The 21,584-nt window shown below is 39.7% G+C and overlaps 1 protein-coding gene across 1 annotated transcript; it reads right to left on the bottom strand.

Moving 5' to 3' along the window:
• Positions 1–283: 283 nt before the first annotated feature.
• Positions 284–6,248, bottom strand: kiaa0895l. The gene is made up of 7 exons (XM_080026996.1): positions 6,078–6,248; positions 4,950–5,718; positions 4,417–4,560; positions 3,927–4,059; positions 2,470–2,775; positions 2,261–2,358; positions 284–2,053 (listed from the first exon to the last, which is right to left on the bottom strand). The coding sequence occupies exons 2-7, from the start codon at positions 5,667–5,669 to the stop codon at positions 1,892–1,894; spliced, it is 1,563 nt and encodes a 520-aa protein (XP_079883122.1). The 5' UTR covers positions 5,670–5,718; positions 6,078–6,248; the 3' UTR covers positions 284–1,891.
• Positions 6,249–21,584: the final 15,336 nt, after the last annotated feature.

Here is a 21,584-nt window from a genome sequence, read left to right as displayed (position 1 = left end):
TTGGGAGCAAAAAGAAGTGAAACTCATCCTGTATTATCACAAAAACAGGAAGAACAACACTGGAAGTTGATTGTACCTAGATATCCAGACCGAACCATTCTCACAACCTCAGCCATGACAATTCCCTGCTTTATTATCTTACTTAAATGAACAACTTTGACCTCATTTCGTATCCGTCTCCTCTTATTGGGGAAATCCTGCTTCACAAAACAGACCAGAGATTTCATTAGTGTATGCACTTTTTAATAAATAAACTGGAAATTCAAATATGAAATTTCCAGAACATAAAACACATTCGTGCATTACAAAGTGGTGCATTCGTTTAGGCAAATCCAGGCCGAAGGTTGCCGAGGACAGCAGACGACAACCTGCTCAAATTTAAAACACATCTGCTTCTTTGATGGCTGAAATTGTAAACACAGCAGAATACATTTCAATTCACATCTTCAAATCCAAATAAATCACACTTTGGTCGGGTGTTTTTCTTCCTTTTTTAAGGTTAAAAATTGGGACTACTGATGCTGTCCAGTGCCCAGCCCACAACCTTTTTTTTTTTTTGTAACCTGGTTTTAATTCTGCTCCAAGATGGCTTGGCCCAAAATAAATGTCCTGACTGAAATCTGTAGTGTTAAAGAGTCAACACAGTAAAAAGCAGCCGACAAACACATGGCTAGCTGCAGCAGATGAGCTATACACCCATCGAAGGCACGCCCACAACACCTCTGCTTCCTCCTCAGCCAGCAACGTGTCTGGATGAGGAACTACAAAGTCTGCTCCAACAGTGAATTCAAAATGCCGCTTTGGCACCTTATCTACAAGTGAAAAGAATAGTTCTACATTTTGGTGAAATTCAGTTGCTTTCTTGCAAAGAGTAAGATGAGAAGATTGATAACGCTCTCATATCGGTCCATCAAATATAAAGCTACAACCAGTTAGCTTATTTTAGCATAAAGACTGAAATTTACAAATTGGTTGCCTGGCACTGTTTAAAAACCCAGGGTAAATCTCACTTATTTTGGATAAAATATGATATATGTTAAAATTAGCATGAACTCTATTTCCTGTTCCAAAAGCTAATAAGAGAAATCTCCCAAAGTGTCGAACTGTTCCTTTTAATGTTGCAAACATTTGGTTGCTGCAGAGAGGGGAGCTTGGGTAACATCACAGTAGCATATTGATATGAAAAGACCACCAAGGACACTGTTAAGACAGAAACAACAGTTGATTATCCAATTATAAAACTGATATTTTGGAAAAAAACCCTTTTCATTTTTAATACTGGACTGAGTCCCACTGGCACTTGTTTTTGTTTTGTAAGATTCATGGTCTCAGATATAACTTCCCCTGGGGGTTTTGAAATTAAATGTCCTTGGTGTCCTTTTTAAAAAAATGCAAACAATCTAAGGCTTTAAACTATTTCTAAAAAATACATGTATAAAGCTAATACCAGAGACATTCATTTTGTTCTGTCAAAGTAAACAAAAACTTAAATAATTGCATAAATAAAACGAGCGTGTACACAACATGGTAGTGGTGTCCTGTACAGACGCTGGCTGTGGTGATTATGTATGATTCTATATATATAATGTTGGTTACATGGTTACATCGTAGAGTTGCTGTACTGAGGTAACTTTATAATGGGAGTAAATGTGAGGTGGAGGGGGTTGGGGCACTTGAATAGCACTCGGCTCTGTGAAAAAGCCACATTAACATGCATTGGACAAAAGTGAAAATGTGGATAGAGGTGTTAGTGTGTATGTCCCTTTTGTTCGCATCATTCAAGTTCTACAAACAATCTCTCCAATGAAGCGTCGATAATACTGGATGTTTAAGTGATATTCAACATACAACGTTACAGTCGTATGTTGAGTATGTACCATTATCCTTGGATTCAGGGCAGCACATGTTGCAGCGTTGAATCATCCAGTTGGTTGACGGTGACGATGTTGTCCAGATGTTGCAGGTAACGCTCCTGGTCTCTCATGAAGTGAGGGATTCTGGTCCGTGGGAGCACTGCCAGATGCTGCAGCCTCCCCACGTCTTCAAAAGACACCTAAAGGGGTGACGAAGGGAGTTATAAGTGGATACACAGAAGGAAATACGGACTGGCCTGACAGAAGTCTACCTTCATATAATTGGTATTTCTGTGTTTATTTGTGAAACACCTTGTATCACTACCTGCTTATTTTTTTTTAATGTAATCACACACTAAGCTTTGTATCGGTTATGGAGGCTCAGATTTTAAAGTACCAACACTGACCTTGCCTAAAGAAGTCAACATCTTGAAGTCGATGTTCCTTCGATGCCGAAGGATTCGGAGGATCCCGTCCAGATAAACCTGGTCTTTACTGAAGCAACCTGACACAAGAACAAACAACATTACAGTTATTCTTCTGAGTGTGTCTCTGTTCATTTCCACTTCTTACTGTTCAGCTGTGTGTGGTGCGTGATGCGTGTGTCCGTATTTACCGGGCTGTGAGGTGTCCGTCTGTCCCCTCTTGGCTCGCAGGCAGTACTCCCAGCGGACATCCGGGTTCTGGACGAAGCGAGCGATGTGACTGAAGAGCTGGCTGAAGCTCATGCTGGTGGCGTGGTACACCGTGTAGTAGAGCAGAGCCGCGCGCCACAGGTACGGCTGTTTCCGTAGCAACACACTGTGCAGGCTGGCCAGGCCCTCCTCCGTGGGATTGGCCGGTTTGAGGCCGTACTGCTTCCTGCCATCAGAAGAAGCCCACGGCTGCAGGTTGTTGTTCACACCACGCAGGTAATGTGTGCCTGAGGAGAGCGCAAACATCACTGTATTTTTATCAGATTTTATTTTTGCCTTTTATTTTATTTCCTTTCAGTTATATTAAAAATAAAATTGTCAATACTTGTCTTCTTCTTCTCTTGCAATTACATGTACAATATTTGCCTCTGATATGCGATGGAGTACATCAATCTGCATAAATATAAATACTGGTACCTCAATTAGTACTTAGTAAGTACAGCACTTGAGTAAATTTACTTGTGTAACATTCCACTGCAGGGGGGTAAAAATGTTGTAACAAATAAGAGGTAAGAGTAATAAAATAAGAATAATGTACATAATAGAGACCGTAAAAGAGCATTATGAGACAATATTGACAAGTTAATGTGACAGGTTTAGTTGAAAGCAGTCATATTACCTTGCCAATATTGTCAATATCAGCAAGTTCATGCTAACAGTGTAAACCTACCTGCTGATATGATTAAGTAATGGCACTTAGTATCTGTCTGTAATAATAAATAGTAATAATTATAAATGTTCATAAGAAATTCAGTTCAAAGTGCTCAACAATAAGGGATACATGTACTGTGTGATTCATAAGGAAAATTCTGTACATATATATTATATAAAAACAGGGATAGTTAATGTATACAAAATGGAAAATAAAACCTCCTTGATGTTAATATTACTATTAGTATTGTTTTTTTCAAACCAGGTCGTGATTCCCTCTCACGCTGCTGTTGTCACTCAACCGTCAAATAGTAAAAAGATCTAAAAATAAACAAATAAAACCCAAGTGTCTAAAAAAAGGTAATAATGATACCCAAGAAAACAATTAGGAGTAACATGACATTCACCGAATGCTAATATAATAAGTGTAAGTATGTAATAAAATCTGTTTTGATGGAATGAGTGACAGCTGGTAAAACCACACACTGTAAACACTTGAGTTGGAACTAACTCAACTGACAAATCAAAATGCATATAAAAATAACACAGAGCCTAGCTGGATTTTTGAGTTTGAGACATTCAGATGTGACAAAATGCTAATGAACCCCTGACACTTCTTCAAATAACCCTAAACCTAACGATGGAAAAAATGGATAAATTAATAATGTGTAACACTTTGTGACTATGCTTTAATATTCAAACCAGTGTGTGAGCTGCAGCAGCCTACCTATCTCATGTCTAAGCATCCCCTCCAGCCAGTGCTGTCGAGCTCCGGCCAGATTGATGGTCAGAGTGGGACGGCAGTTTTCCACCACCATCACCGCCTGGGACAGCAGCTCCTCAGACAGACGCACCACAACCTGGAGACAAACCCACACACACACTAACTCTTTGTACAAGACAATTCCCTCTGAACAGCCATACGGTGTTCACAGACAGAAGCTAACGTTTTCCAAGGTGGTAATATATGTACAATCCATACATTACATAGGTTTTTGTCATTTGACATTTAAGTAATGTTGAGGATTGACGATCATGTTGACTGGCTCACTGTCTCGTCACTGTCATGACTTACTGTCTGGGACACTGTTAATATCATTAGTAGCACCTGTGCTTCCTATATGACACGTCCACATATCTGCTGACGTAAAAGGCTGATGGTTTGAGAGCTGGTTTCAGGGTGGTTTTGCATGTGGCATGTTGCTCTCTGCACCCACCTCTCCCACACAGCCTTCTTTTTGTAGATATTTGCGTACAGCAGCCCAGACTTGACTTTTAGGGAGGATGTTGCCCCCCGTCACCTCCTCAAAGTTCTCATAGTTGCCAAACTTTCTCAGGACGCAATCCATGATTCCAACCGCCTGCAGTAAAACACAAAAGTCATTGTTCAATTCAATTCAATCCAATTATACATTAGCTGCACTTACAATGAAAATCATGTGCCGCGCCTCCTGTACCCCTGGGCAGCGACTACCTTGACTCAGACATTTCCTGGGGGAAACACTGCCGCACTAATACTGTTATTTAAAATTTTGATCGATGTGGGCACAAATTAGTTTTTAAAATGGTTCAATCTGCATTGGGGACTGCTGGATGGTTAATTGCTCATACTTAGGGTTGGAGGATGTGCGACGTATCAGATAAAACTTTCTGTGCTTGTCTGAGTACAGACTGACTACGATTTGTCATCATCATCATCATCATCAGGTGAGCTCACAGGTGATCCTTTTAATGACTTAGGCTACTGTACCTGCTCGAGGAAAAGGCCTGAGCCCTCTCTGTACTTCTCCAGCACACTCCTCGGCTCAGGCTGGGCGTACTCAAACTGGGGCTCGTACTTGTAGTCGGACTGAAAGAACGCCTGCTTCTCCTGCTCCAAGTTGAGCGGCCTGAGGGCCACTAGGAGACATGGCCTGGAGTGTGTAGGCAGCGTCGAGCCACCCACCCCCTTTGCTATGTGAGGAAGGGAGGTGGCAGGTCGCATTTGGCCCTTGCTGGCCCGAGGCCCCAGGGAGTAGTTGCTCTCGCTGCGGCGCATCCATACAGCGGCGCCCAGGCTGGGGCTGGTCAGGCTGCGAGCCGGGGGCGAAGGGGCAGCATAGCCACCTCGCCATGGAGGCTGGACCAAGCGCCCGTCTGAAATCTCCCCCCGAGAGCCACGCAGGCGCTGGGGCGTCACCTCCAGGCTGAGGGGACGGCGGAGCGCAGGCCTAGACGTGGCCCCGCCTTTTGATGATGACCTCTTTGCCACTTCCAGGCTGCTGTTGGTCTGGGCCGGGAGTCCGTTAATATGGCTATGGGACACCTTATCCTTCTTGGCAACATTACTGCTTTTGGCCAACGGTCTGGGCGTCACCATGGCTTTGGATGGATCCGCTCGGAATTCCGGCTCCAACAACTGGTCCCTGCTGCTCCCAACATTTTCACCCTCAACCTTATCCATGAAGACTTCACCTGAGTCCAACACCATCACCACGGCAACTATGCCTTCGGGGCTACACCTTCCTCCAGCCCTGATGCTGTGGACAGAACAGACAGATAATGTATCCTGCTTATATTGTTGGTGGAAAATAGGGGATGAGGTCACTCAAAGCTGCTGCTTTAAATAGAGAAGAAAATGAACGGCGGCAGGGCAGGAAGATGTCATTCTATGTATTTGTGGTCGTGGACACATATATTAATAATAACACAAAAAAGGTAATAATAAAGCCAACATTCACTTGTGATGAAGATATTTACTTTTGAAGTATATGTGGAGACACCAGAACAAATAACAGACCACAGAAAGTCCGCAGTGATTTATTGAGTTCTCCGTCCACGTCTCCCGTTAGGAGCCGTTTAACTGCCAAAACCAACAGCAACTCAAACTAATACTCACCCAGCAGCGAGTCCCAGGACTTCTGCTGAGGACTGGTTCACTTCAGCCTCTTCCTTCACTCATATCGGCCGCTGCTCCGCGCAGACTGAGCAGAGGAGCTGTGTTGTCTTGAAAATGGTGTGGGACGATAGTTTGAGGATAACGGTTCAGATAGGAGCGGGGCCTGGGGCGCCTGCCTGAGCCGGCCAGGAAGCGGCGGATGTGTTGGAAGAAATGACGCGGTACGTACGTCGCGTACGTCTTTACTGACGCTGCCTTGCGTCGGTACGTAGCCGACAACCGAAGGGGATAAAATAAAACCTGGATGTTATGATCACACAGTAGTCTATATGGATCAGATTCAGGATTTTTTAAGAAATGTGCTGTATTGTACATGTATTGTGGCCAACTGTTTTGAATTCTTTATTAAATTCCGTTTCCACTCATTTATTATGATATGATGTGCATCTCGTGTTAGGCTGAGTTAGGCCCTATATAGGCCTACTACTAGGCTACTATTTATCTCGTTATAACCAAGGTGAGGTATTTCCTCATCATCAGGAATGCCAGCTTCCATATAACAACTTTGGCAACCAATTAACCATGACATGTTTGATCAAGGAGGGACCTTTATTGATCAATGCATCCAGTATTGTGTTTAGGCCTACAGATAGTCCATATGCCTGCAATAATAATAAAAGTGCACATATTCAATAGGGCACTGTGCAATCTATGCCAGCACTTTATAAACTTGTTCAATAGGGCAACGTGCAGTATAATTAGCCATTTGAAATGGTCGATGTGCTATAACATTAGCACTTTTAATACTAAGCAATCACATTGAACTAAATTCGTTTGGTTCCCCAAATTCTGGTTTGTCATGAGCAACATTGTTTATTGTTTGTCCGTTTGCACATTTTACTCTTTTATTGTAATTTTTCTGTTTGATTGATTGTGTTGAAAAATATGTACAACGTATGTATAAAATGCTGCTTGTCATCCATCAGTCAATATTGCACAAATCTCCAATTTGCTAAACTTATTGATATTGCATAACGGAAATGTTATTTTTTTTTCATAGAGAGAAAAAACACACACATACACACACACACACACACACCTTATACTCAACCTTCTAATTTTTTTCATTTTTGTTGTGGGAACCATGCCAAATCAAACCAACCCACAATTTATGTAATAATACATATATCTTACTTCTTTTACAGAAAATGGGATGGTGCCATATGCTAAGTGACACCACTCATATTAAAGGTCACATATTATGCTAAATGCACTTTTTAAATGTGTTCTAACATATCCATGGGTCCACGGTGTGCCTAGAGACTGCCAAAATATTTAAAAAAATAACACTCTCCTTTTCTCATTCTCCCCCTTTCTGAAACCACCACCCCTCCCCCACCCAATATACTCCAGTCAGAATTCTCCCCTCTTCTGACCTCACAAACTGGAAAGCCAGAAGCTTCCACTGTGCAGCCCACACCCCTATTTCTTATTGGTCCACGGCCCTGACAGACAGAGGGCGAGGCGTATCTGGCTTCGCTTCCGGACAGGGGGCGGGGGGAGCTCAAAGATTGTATATTTACGAGGGGAGCTGCAGCTCTTTTTTAAAAAATAGGCCATTGTGAGATTAGCTGAACATCAGCATAGTACAATAAATTATCTGAAAGTTTTTTTCAGCAAACAATTAAAGAAAAACGTATTAGGGACCACTAAGACCATATAATATGGTGTATAATAGAACCGAAAAGTGTATAATATGGGAGCTTTAAATCAACTGACATCGGTAGCCTGCATACACAAACAGTGTTTAATGTTTAATAGTAGGCTGTTACAGAGAGTATGTTTACACAAGATAATGGGGCTGTGAAAGAGTGATTCACTTCATGCGTCTTTCTCATTATAACAAAAGTCGACAAATATGTTACAGCCATAAGCAAACACCGCAAGATGAATGAAAAAGGCTATGTAGGTTAACAATGAGTGTACAGTACAAAGCCCAGTGTCATTAATTTATTCCTACAAGTTTGTTACACTATACTGTGGAGCTTAAGCGAAAATAAATAAATACTCGTGTGCATAAGACGTGTTAACAGTCGTCACAGCTTTCAGGGAAGACCATTGCATTTTTGTGGGATGGGAGAAAATGGTAGAAAATATTTTTCATGTTGTCATCTGAATAGTGCCTTGTCAAAGTTTACTGTTGTTGTTTGAATGTTTGAATGCTGACGTTAAATCAAGTAAGACAAAGGGACATTTAAGCTGCAGCAGATACATTCTGTGGACACATTGTAAGGACCTTTGATCTCTACCTACTTCCAAAACTCCAAAAATGCTTGTAGTGTAAACTACAAGCTACATATCTACTACTGGTGCGTCACAGATCTAAAGCTAGCTGTAGACATTAAAGGTGCAGTGTGTAATATGACATCATCAAGAAATGTCTAAAAAGTTCTAGAATTAAACGCTCCCTGGGTAACCCCAACCCTTTAGAATAATAACAGAAGCTACAGTGGCCTTCAAGGACAAGAACAATTCAAAATTTAAACAATACACCTGATGACATTCCAAAAACATGGATTCCTCCATAAGACTTGCCTGCTCAATGTACAAAATGTAATATTAATATTTGTAATTCTCCGCTCAGGAGGATAATTCAGATTATTGGCAGAGTTGATTTTACACCAATGAGGACATATGTATGAATGAGGATATTGATTTTAGCTAATAAATTACTTAAAAATGTTACACAGTGTCCCTTTAAACAATGTTGTTCCATTTTACTGAATGTTTGCGTATAACAGGGTCCAACCAACAGGACTAAAAACAGCTTCTTCCCCTCAGCTGTCAGACTGCTTACAAAATACCCATATCTTATACTGCTTAGTCCCTACTGCTAAATCGCACATTTCTGCACTACCTGCACTTTACTAACTATATAACTGTTGTAATTACTTTTGCTGCACAGATATTATACTGTAAATATATTTATACATGCATGTTGCTCAAACTGATGTTTGCACTCTGGTTAGACCCACCTACATTTTGTTGTATTGTAACCTGTTACTGTGCAATGACAATAATGTGAATCTAATCAAATCTAACCGGCTAATGCTCCCTTTATGAGTAACTGCTGAAAGATTTAAATTTAGGACAAACTAGTACAGTATTCAATCAAGACCTTGGTTGTTTTATAGCTTAATAAAAGTTCCCCAGTAAGTGTTCAATGTTAAAACTATTTTATAACTGATCTTGGAAATAGCCAGCAGCGCAACTGATGCTATTAAAACCTGTTCTTTGAAAAAATGCAACAGAAAATAATGAATTATAAACTGAGAGTAAGTCCACAATGTGTCATATGATTTATATGAGGACTGAGAAGATATCAGATAAATGATTTCTCAAACAGTTAATCATCTTAATCATCAGGGAATGATAAAGCACCCTGACCGAGATCTGCAGCCTAAGCCAAAGACAATGGACAACTTAGAGTTGGTTGCCATTGAGCAGGTTAGGTCAGAGTTTCTGCCAAACCCTGCCAACAATAGGAACAAATCTATTGAATGTTGTAATGTAGAAGTAATATGATCAAGTAACAATTTCACTTGGCAGCTGTTGAAAAGCAGAAGCTGGTTAATAGAGGGAACTAGGGCATCATCCTCCTTGGTAAACAGTTTTTATAGCCATATCATTTTTTTAAAACTAAACAGTTATTGCTTATTTTAAGTATTTAAAATATACATGAAAAATAACTCCTTATCAAAGTTAAGATTAGTTGACTGATTATCACCTCTCTCTCATTATCTCATGTGAGTTGATGGAAACTTGGCCAGTGCAGCAGCAGTCCAGCCACAGTTTACACTAGGTGTTGTTTTCTCAGTCTCTTGACTCAGAGGCTTCCGTGTTAGCTCTCACCAACCTCACAAGTTGACCAATAGAGACAAATATTTCTTCTACAAGTTGTTTGACAGACTCTGTCATCTCACACGTTTAACCTTTAGAACTGAAACCTATTGTGCCGGCTTGCCTGATCACACACACACACACACACACACACACACACACACACACACACACACACACACACACACACACACACACACACACACACACACACACACACACACACACACACACACACACACACACACACACACACACACATACTTTCTGTACCCCTCCTTTGGGCTCTTTGTACTCTTTTCCCGTCTTCATACATCCTATTTCATTCTCTCTTCATTTGAACATGGTTCCACCAGCTCCTTCTTTCCAATTGTTGCCTCCGTTACAGTTGGAGGAAGAGCCAGCTTCTTTGTGGGCATTAAACAATGTTGACTCTGTTACATTAAAGGTGAAGTAAGCAATTTATTTATGTTAATATAAGTGTTAAATCGCTCTTCATTCATACAGTGATCACTTGTATATAGTGTAGGGCTGCAACTAACGATTATTTTGATAATCGATTAATCTGTCGATTATTTTCTCGATTAATCGATTATTAATCGATTAGTGTTTTGGTCCGTAAAATGTCAGAAAATGGTGAAAAATGTTGATACATTTTCCAAAGCCCATGTTGACGTCCTCAAATGTATTTTTATGTCCAAAACACACAGATATTTCAGTTTACTATCATAATACTTTGTGTGCAGAAAATGTGTGTTTGTGTGCCTCTGTGTGTCTTTTACTTGGTTTGGATGGTATGGGTGCATATTTTTTGTCCTTTTAACAGTTTATTTCACCTACTTAGGATAAGGGGTGTCGGTAGTTAAGGTTCAAGGTTCAAGGTTCAAGGTATCTTTATTATCCCCGAGGGGCAATTTGTTGTACAGCCAGCAGTATAAAAAGATGGCAAACATATAACATATAAGACAACAAATAACACAAACAGATCACATATTTACATGTGGTCATTGACCAGACTGATGGCAGCAGGCATAAATGATTTCTTCCACCGGTTAGTTCGGCAAGGTGGAAGCCTGTATCTGCGCCCTGATGGCAGCAGGGTAAACTCAGGGTACAGGGGATGGGTCGAGTCAGCCATGATTGAGCGGGCCTTCCTCAGTGACCTGACCTTATACAGGTCATTGAGGTTGCTCAATTGGGTTCCAGCAATCTTGCTGCACAGTTTAACAAGTGCCTGCAGCCGATTTTTCTGCTTTACAGAAAGTGACCCGTGCCAGCAGACAAAACAAAAAGTAAGAATAGATTCAATGAATCTATTCTTACGTATAACTACGAGTTATCAACTCGTAGTTATCAACAGCTCTCTGAGCGCGCTCACATAAACAGGACTGTGTTTTCACCAGATGATCAATCACTTACAAAGACAAGATTTAAAGTGCCGCTTATTTTGGACGACATAAGATCACTTTTTTGTCTGTCACCAAATAATCAGAAATGTTCCTTTGACAGGGCTCAACAATAGAACAATAATAGACCTTTCATTAAGAAACACAAACAAACACCCATCTCTCCACACACACATCCACACACACACACACACACACACACACACACACACACACACACACACACACACACACACACTGATGTCGTTGTTTGTCATTCTTATTAGTTACATGTCTATTTGCCTGCAAACCAGTACCTGACTGTTTGTCAATCCACTTGAATAAGCTACCTGTGCGGACATGTCTGCTGCTGTGAACCTGCCATTACACCTGTAACTGTACCTGTCTGTCTAACAGTAAGTGGGAATTAAGCCATTGCCCTCAATGAAACCTCATCTACCGGATCAACTATCTTCGCTTGGCTGCAATCCCTTCTATCCCGCTGCCACAAACCCAACAAAGAACTTCCGTAATAAACAATATATAAAGATATATATACAGAATATGTAGGCCTACTGTATGTATACAGTTGTTTGATAAAAATAAATAAACATTTACTTGCAAGAGTTTCATATTCCGTTTTTATTTGTTTAAATTTAAAAGACCTTTTACGTCACTAATGTTACAAAGCTTAAAGGAAGATTTTTGTTTTTAGATCACAGATAATAATTGACTTGTTTAAATGTGTTTACTTGAGAATGTTTTGAACACTGCTTCTTTATAAGATTAACACCAATGAACATTTAAGGAGTTACTGTACTCCAGTTCAACATTCATTATAGATTGATATCTTATGGTTCTAATAAAAGTTTGTTTCTTTTTTCTTTTACACTTGAACATTAGACGTGATACAATTAACCATGAAGATGAATGGATTGTCTTTGCTATTTGTTATAATCCTGATTGATCAGTATGTTGACCACTTTAAATTTACTTTATGTTTTAATGTGTACTTGTATGACCTAGATGATCACTGAGCACATTTTGGGTTTTCCTTGTGTTGCATCTTGAGTTTTGTTTTTTTGCACTGCTTGGCAGGAGTTTGGTTAGTCACAGCAGTCTTTTTCCCATATAGTCAAAGATCAAAAGGGACCTGGGTGTTTGTTAATGTGCTTGTGGCCTATAGCCTATAATCTGTCAGAGATCTTAATCCAATAGATTGTGTTTTTCGCTTTTTATACAGGCCTCCGATTGGCTGTATAGGACAAAATTCATAGATGAAAGAGGATTAAAAAACTATGACGTGAATGTATAGATGTTTGGCTAGTTCTATGTGATGTGGGACAAACTGCACAGTACTAAAATAAAGTAATATTGTTATGGTGAGGTAGGCAGGCAGGCAAGTAGGACCCAAACGCAGACGTAAAAAAGGTAATTTATTGCTCCACAAAAATACAAAAACTCAGGACGGCCAAAAGGCAAAGGGCAAAAAGGCAGGTAACATGGGAAACACAGAAGACGAGACTCACCAACACACAACAGGACAAACCATAATGCACAGACAAGGAACACAAGGAGTATATATATACAAGACATAACGAGACACAGGTGTAACACATTAGAGGAGGGAGCAGTAATCAAACAAGAGGGAAGCTTGACAGGACATGGGGAGGAACAAGACAGACATACCAAAATAAAACAGGAAACCACCAAAACAAGACAGGACAAAGACAGACCATGACAAATATAACTTTACCTTTTTTGGTATTTGACTGTGCTGTACCAAGATGTACTTTATATACTCAAGTTGGGACAACTTTATCCTTCCAATGTCATGCCAACCAGATAACAACCACATTATTCTTCATTGTCATTGCATATAATATACAACAAATTTCCGTTGGAACAAACCAATGGATTTAGCGACTTAAACTAATTATAGGAAAACAACAATAAATAATAGGGTAAAAACAGTGTAAGTTCATAACAGCTTAAAATAGTTCACCAGCTAAGCCAAGAAAGAGGAAGTAACACAACTTTTTCCACATTTGATCATCAACTTTGGACAATAAACATCACTGAAAAAGCTAAGGTTGCGTTCCGAATCGCTTACTTTCTACTATATAGTATGTAGAAAAAAGATTTAGGATGTCCCGATTCTTGTGGCCAGATTTAGGATGGTTAGATGTACCCTGATGTCCTACTTCATGCGGCCAAGATTGTTAGTGTTGAAAACTGCATCCTATTTGGGCGATTCTGACCCACAATCCAGTGTGCACGTGAAGTGACGTCACATCGACGAAGCCTCCATATGAAAGCAAACGGGGATGCGTATGTATAACTGTTTATATGTATATTATATTCTTTATTTTTTATGTACAAGCTCATCATATTGATTCTAAGATGTATGGAGTACTTTTGATTTATGTATCGTCAATTATTCAATAAAGTTCATTGAAAAAAAAAAAAAAAAAAAAGCAAACGGGGATGCGACGGATATAAAAGCAAGAGGCAAGATCAAGCAAGAGTACCCATAGACATTATAATGTCTATGAGAGTACCTATTTGCAGACCCATGGAGAAACGGAGCTCCACCGGAAATACGAAATTTCTTCTTCGTTTTTTTTTACTGGCGGCGATCACCCAGCGTTTCTTCTTCTTTTTGTTTTACTGCCGACGTTCATCTAGCGGTGAATAATAACAAGACACAGTTTACACCGGTTATGGTGCTAGTAGACAGTAAAAGACAGTAAAATAAGTCAGTTTGTTAAGGGTCCCAAGTGGCCAGGACGGTGGTAAAAAGTAGATGTTGAGGTAGAAGATGAATGAAGCAATGAAGTTTTGTGTAGGCTACATCTTCCGAAATCCGTCTCTTTAATTCACAATTATCACAAGTAGGTCAATCCCATACAAATATAAACTCTTATAAATAAAACACTGCTTTTGATTTGATTTAATTTATTTGCACAATAAAAAAACAAAAAAGATATAGACAACAGAAAATAAGATACAACGTAAAAGGTAAAAGGTAACAAAGTTTGCAGGTGAGAAAAAAAATAGGTGTCAAGGATATCTCTCCTCAAAGCTAATTTCTTTTTCATGTAAAATAATGAATAACATAAAAAGTAATTTAATCCACAAGATTATACAGAGGTTAAAAAGCAAGCAAAGTGATCTCTCCTGCTATTTTAACTGTAAAGTCCGCAATATCGAGCGATCAGCTCGCTCTAAATGACTACCATGGACATATACAGAAAGCTAAATACATTATGGTAAAACCGGAAGTGCCAACCGATTTTACTTTGTAATTTATCGCTTCACTTCCTGTCTGACCGTGGAGGATGACTGAGCTCTGCTCTCTTGATTGGCTTTCCTCGTGACAAAGAAAATATAAAACGTTCATAACTGTCACGGGAGCTGTAAACAGGCGACTCTCTAGACGTCATCCCTCCTCTGTAATAAACATGTGTTTTTAAAATGAGAGAACAACAAATTAAGCATTTACAGCAAAAAAATCATAATAATTCAAACGCTTCCTGTTTCCGGTTCAAGGCAGCGCCAGGAGCGTCATAGCAACAGCATAGCAACCAGTATATCAACCTTAAACAAATGTTGTATTTCTACATTTTCTTGGCGATGTCCAGAATAATATTCGTGATAACCATCAAACTACATCGTATACATTCACTGAGTGAAGATTGTGAGAGTAAGACACACATTTCTCACTAACAATGTTATCAAAAACCCATTTAATAGCTTATACATCTTAAAAATCTGCAGAATAAAAGCTGGGGCAATGGCGGTCACAGTTTGGGTTTCGTTTCGGCCGGGAGGACTTGAAAGTCACGTGACATGTACGCTGTCCATTAGAAATGAATAGGGGGAACAAATGTAGGTAATTCACAATTTCAAGGCCTTTATTGTGAAACCTCTACATTTTGCGCTGTGGACCAATGTAGCTATTTTACATTTCACTGTGAGACTGGGTTGGTATGTAGCCTATGCCTACTGCATCCTAACTAGATTATTTTTATCGTCGGATGTAGTATGTAGAATAGAAAAAAGAAAGAGTATGCGATTCGGAACGCAACCTAAATGTACAATTTGTTTGGGTTTAGATGGAGGAAGTGCAGAAACACAGACTTCTTCAAAAGCACCTTTCATGTAGGCCTATGTGGGAAGTAGCAGTGCCCGGCCACTGTTAGCCAAGAAGTGGTTGCAGCTCAAATCTAAATGTAAAAACACAAACCTACAGTAAATTTTAACATTTCTGTTTAGGAATGGATTAAACAAATGAGATACAGTGCGCTAACTGGATAACTGTAAAGCTAGTTGGCATATATGCCTTTGAAGAGCTGAGGTAGCCTATGTGTGTCCAACAACTGTAGAGAAAGTACATTTATTTTACAATAAAGCCCTGTATCATCATTGCCTGCTGCATGTCTTCTTTCTTTCAAAGGTTTTTTTATTCATCAAAAGAAAATTTGCAAAGCAAATACAATACAATGATTCATTTTTTCCCCCTTCCCCCCCCCACCCCCCCGAACACACCCCTCCCACATCTCACCCCCACCCACAACCAATCCTGCAGCACACAAAGAAAAAGAAGAAAAGGAAAAAAAAAAAAAAAACAATACACAATGTTAGAAAATTACATGACGAAATACACGCTACAAAAAACAAAAATAAACAATCGATGAAAAAATAAAATAAATAAATAAATAAAAAGAGGGGAGGGGGTAGCTACTCCTGTATTATTGTAGTTGGTTTATCAAAATAATTTATGAAGGGGCGCCAAATTTTGTCAAATTTAATCTCGGATCCCTGGGTAGTGTAACGTATTTTATTTATGTCAAGGTGGGACACAACCAGTACATGTGAAAGAGTGATGCCGGTGCGTTCTTACAGCTATCACAGGTCGGGTCTACATCGGGGAACATACGAGCTAATTTAGTTTTAGACATGTGGATACGATGTACTACTTTAAATTGCACAAGAGCATGTCGGGCGCACATGGAGGTAGAATGTATCTGATCCAGGACTGAATCCCACATGTGATCTGTGAAGGCAGAACCAAGGTCCTGCTCCCACAGAGTTCTTATAGCTGCTAATGAGGGGCTATGCAACTTCGAAATAAGGTTGAAAAACACAGAAATTGAGCCTTTTAATGTGGGATTTACAGAAAAAAACAAATCGACATGATTGGCTGGCGGTTTGTGAGGGAATCGGGGAATTAACTTCTGCGTAAAAATCCTGATTTGCAGATATCAGAAAAAATTAGTCTTTTCTATACCAACATTTTTTGTCAATTGAGAAAAACTAACAAATAGATCATTAATAAATAAATCACCGATGCATTTTAAGCCTTTTTTATGCCAGATCTTGAATGCACCATCCACGGTCGAGGGAGTAAACAAATGATTAGCTGCAATTGTACTGAAAAGTGAAAAATTCTGCATTCCAAAATTCTTCCTAAATTGGGTCCAAATTCGAAGGGAGTGCTTAATCACGGGACTACTGTTGGGAATCGCCGAAGAGAGTGGAAGTGCGGCGCTTAAGAGGGCAGATAGAGACAATGGGCTAATAGCGCTGGACTCCATTGTTACCCAGACTGGGGCTGAGTCATCAAGGTGAAAATGCACCCAATACATTAAAGAACGGATATTAGCCGCCCAGTAATAGTATTGGAAATTAGGAAGAGCCATTCCACCTGTTTGTTTGGGTCTTTGAAGAAAAGCTTTCCGTAACCGAGGGTGTTTACCATTCCAAATATAATTTATCATTAAAGAGTCAAGGGCCTGAAAAAAGGATTTGGGAAGAAAGATGGGGAGACATTGGAATAGATATAGGAACTTTGGGAGTAATGTAATTTTAATTGAATTTATTCTACCAATGAGAGAGAAAGCCAGAGGAGACCACTTCGATAATATTTGCTTCGCCTGGTCCAATAATTTGAGGAAGTTAGATTTAAGTAGGTTTTTAAAATTTCTGGTAAAACATACCCCAAGGTAACTCAGATGGTCTGTCACCACTTTGAGTGGGAGAGCTGTATAATCAAGTTTAAGAGCTTCTTTAGTAATCGGAAAGAGTTCGCTCTTACTCAAGTTAAGTTTATAGCCAGAAAACTGACTAAAGACCTCCAACACAGAAAGAGCCTCCGGTAAAGAGGAGGCTGGCTTGGCGACAAACAAAAGTAAATCATCGGCGTATAATGATACCTTATGTTCAATTCCTCCTCTCCATATCCCCTGAATCTGTTTGTTACCACGAATGGCAATAGCAAGTGGTTCAATTGCAATAGCAAAAAGGAGCGGGCTCAAAGGACAACCCTGCCGGGTCCCACGGTGCAGATCAAAACTACTTGAGTAACGGCTGTTTGTTAATACTGAGGCAGAAGGACATGCATATAATAATTTAACCCAAGAAGTGAAAACAGGACCCAAACCGAATTTTTCCAGGGTGAAAAACAAATAATTCCATTCTACTCTATCAAATGCTTTTTCAGCATCCATAGAAGCGAGGCATTCTGATTCAGTATTTCTGGGGGAATATAAAATGTTCATTAGCCGGCGGGTATTATAAAATAATTGGCGTCCCTTTATAAACCCAGTTTGGTCAGGAGATATGATAGAGGGAAGAGCATCCTCCAATCTATGGGCGAGAATTTTAGCAAGTATCTTCACATCCGTATTTAATAGTGAAATTGGTCGGTATGATGCACAATCTAAAGGATCTTTATCCTTTTTTAACAACAAGGAAATACAGGCCTGGTAGAACGAAGGCGGGAGTTTACCTGAGTCAAATGAGTCTGAGAGTACTGAACATAAAAAAGGCGATAATTCGGCTGAACATTTCTTAAAAAAGTCAGATGGAAATCCGTCTGGACCAGGAGATTTGCCTGATTGCATAGATGTTATTGCTGCAAAAATTTCTTTCTGAGTAATAGGTGCCTCAAGGCTATGTCTCAGGTCCTGAGAAAGGGAAGGCATGTTCAGGCCACTGAAAAAGGTTTCCATCACCGTTGCGTCTACTGTACAATCAGAACTATACAAATTTGAATAGAATGTTTTGAACTTTTCGTTTATCAATTTCTGATCTGATGTTGTACACCCACTTTCTGTCCGTATTCCAGGGATGAGTTGCTTCGCTCTAAATCCACGTAGTTGATTGGCCAAGAGTTTGCCAATCTTGTCACCATGTTCGTAAAAAGTACTTCTGCTCCTAAGCAACTGGTCAGCAACCTGACGAGAGGAAAGAAGGTTGAATTCTGTCTGAAGTTTTAAACGTTCTTTGTAAAGTTCAGATGAAGGTGAGTTAGCATATTGTCTGTCTATGTTCAGAATCTGATCAGCTATTTCAGTTTGTTTCTGTTTTGTACATTTATTTTTGTATGCTGCAAATGATATAATTTCACCTCTCAAATAGGCTTTCAGAGCTTCCCAAATTGTTGCATTGGACACATCAGGTGTTTTATTTATACTCAAAAAAGTTTTAATATGTGTAGAGATGTGTGAAAGAAAACTCTCATCTGTGAGCAACAATGGATCCAGTCTCCACTGCCTTCTTGTATACTCAACGTCAGAGAAAGCCTGTTGAAGGAGCAGAGGAGCGTGATCTGAGATCACAATACTTTCATAACTACATGACTTTAGGTCTGACATCAATGAATTATCAACAAAAAAATTATCAATTCGAGTGTAAGTGTGGTGGACATGTGAAAAGAATGAATATTCTCTTCCTGTGGGGTATAAAAACCTGTATGGATCAGAGAGGCTGTAATCAGCAAGAAATGATTTGATATAACCTGCAGATCTGCTAAGAGTGGCAGGTTTGGGGGAAGAGCGATCTAAGACTGGATCTAGATAACAATTAAAATCCCCACCAAGAATAACAGAATGGGAATTGAGATCGGGGAGCTGAGAAAAAAATCTCTCAAAGAATTCTACATCATCGGCGTTAGGCGCGTAGACGTTAGCCAAGATGACAGACTTATTGTAAAGTTTGCCTGAAACAATAATAAAACGTCCATTTTTATCTGATATAACGTTTGAGGACTCAAAAGGAATATTACTATCAATAAGGATAGCTGTGCCCCTAACCTTAGCCCTGAAATTAGAATGAAAAAATTGTCCACGCCAGCATTTACTTAATCGCCCATGGTCAGAGTCATGTAAGTGGGTTTCTTGAAGGAAAACTATTCCAGCCCTGAGCCGTTTTAGGTGGGTTAAGACCTTACCCCTTTTCACTTGGTGATCTAGACCCTTGACATTCCAACTAATTAAATTAAGATTGCCCTTCATCTAGCTCAGTTATAGTGAGAATAGAAAGAGTTACTCCGATAAGAAAAAGAGTAGCAAAATACAGAGGGAAAAAAAAACACACAACAAAAAAAAGAAAAACACAAATTACTGAAAACACAGCAGGTGATAACTTATCAGCTAAACCCCCAATTAACACCACCCCATCCCACCCAGAACCCACCCCATATTTTGCTCTAAACAGCAAACCCCAGGAGACCCTTACTAGTCTCACAACAGACATTCCAAGCCTTAACTTTCTGACTTGTGCTAGCTTCCCACATAAGTCTTGTGCAGTTCACCCCATAGCAGCTAGTAACACTATAGACAATCCTGCAAACTGTCAAAATGACAATACACTAAACAAACAAACAAACCGTGCTCACCCAACAGATTTGAAATACAAAAAAATAAATAAAAAAAAAGGAAAGGAAAAAAATAAAGAACAGACAAGCTTATCTAGCCCAGTGGTTCTCAAACTTTTTTTGTCATTCCCCACTTTGGAGATGGGGGATATTTTCGAGCCCCACCGTTCCCCGATAGCGTCAACAAAATAGCAACTAAGTGGGTCAGGCTTAAAAGTTTAAAATTTATTGAAATAAAATCAAGGAATACAATTCAAAAATAGAGAAAATATGAACATTTGTGTCATTACTTTGCAATCTGAGCCCAAAAACAATGAACAAGTCAGTATGTGAGTCTTAGGCCTGCATTGGTGGCTGCAATGAGCCTGTTTTGCTCTGCACATATTTTCAATATAGGGCTGAAGGCTCAATACTGCATCTCAAGTAGGGATGGAGGTCGCTACTTTTTATTGATATCGATATCATTATCGAGTCTCCTTAACAATTTGAGTCCTTATCGATACCACTATCCATACTTTTCTATTATTTTGTTGAAAGAGAACTGGTATTATTGCTTTAATTGCCTATAAGATGATCAGAGCTCAAGATAGGACGTTAAACAGGTCATAATTCCATATTTACTATCTATTTTATATTGCTGGGAAAACAAGTTTTTCACCAAAACCATATTATTCAAGTTTCTCGCGGAAACCTATTTTTTTTATTTTTTGTGTTACATTTGAACACACCATGATGACCTTTTATAGACATTTGCCTAATATTACCGAGCCGACCTGAACACAACACATTTGACACCGTGAGCAACTTTTTTTTAAGCTAACTAGCTCTATATCCTGCCGATTTTAACATGGATTTGAAAACTGGATTACTATTTTTAACTGACGGGACTTTCTCCACCGTCCGGTTGTCTGATTACCACCGCTGCTTTGAATGACTGTTGATGCGCACGGTGCCGACTCGGACTCCGAGCCCGACTGCACACCGTCTGATGCAGCAGCAGCTGACAGGTTTTTTTTTAACTATACGAGACTGAGTTGGAGGAGTTTGAAGGTAAGACAGTTGAAGGTAGGCCTACAACACTTTTATATGCAGTCTATGAAGAAAAGAGACAAATCTCCGCTATGAGCTCAAAGACGCACTACAACACCTTGTCTCATTGGCCCTCATTTATCAATCTTGCGTAGACCAGAAAAATGGGTGTACGTACATCTCCACGCAAATCTCGGCATTTATCAATATGGACGTGAGCGTAGGGTACGCTCAAATCCCACGCCAGCTCTCAGCTCGTGTACGCAAATTTGAAAACAGCTTAGACTCGCAGTGCAGGCTGTGCCGGGTAGCCGATGACTTTGTTGGACAATTATTAGAAGATAATACAAATGCAGTGCAAATAAGACCGAAATAAAGATATTAATCACTTAAAAATGAGCAGCTTATGGTGTGCAACTGAGTAGGAGAGCTGATTCAATAGTGCGCACACGTAAGGGCAGTTGTCTCCGTTTTGGAGCAGCTGGGGGGACACTGAGGCACGGGGGCTGCATTCATTCAAAATGTTAGCCT

This window comes from Ammodytes marinus (assembly GCF_949987685.1).
Source record: "Ammodytes marinus genome assembly, chromosome: 1".
Lineage (NCBI taxonomy): Eukaryota > Metazoa > Chordata > Actinopteri > Uranoscopiformes > Ammodytidae > Ammodytes > Ammodytes marinus.
Note: the sequence above shows the minus strand (reverse complement) of the source record. Positions and strands in the feature narration are given on the sequence as shown.

Excerpts from the sequence above, each read along its gene's own strand:
- kiaa0895l (XM_080026996.1), bottom strand. The coding sequence starts at position 5,669 with ATGGTGTTGGACTCAGGTGAAGTCTTCATGGATAAGGTTGAGGGTGAA. Across the intron at positions 4,060-4,416 it reads AAGAAGGCTGTGTGGGAGAG|GTTGTGGTGCGTCTGTCTGA; the intron begins GTGGGTGCAGAG and ends GTTTGTCTCCAG. Across the intron at positions 2,776-3,926 it reads GATGCTTAGACATGAGATAG|GCACACATTACCTGCGTGGT; the intron begins GTAGGCTGCTGC and ends CGCTCTCCTCAG.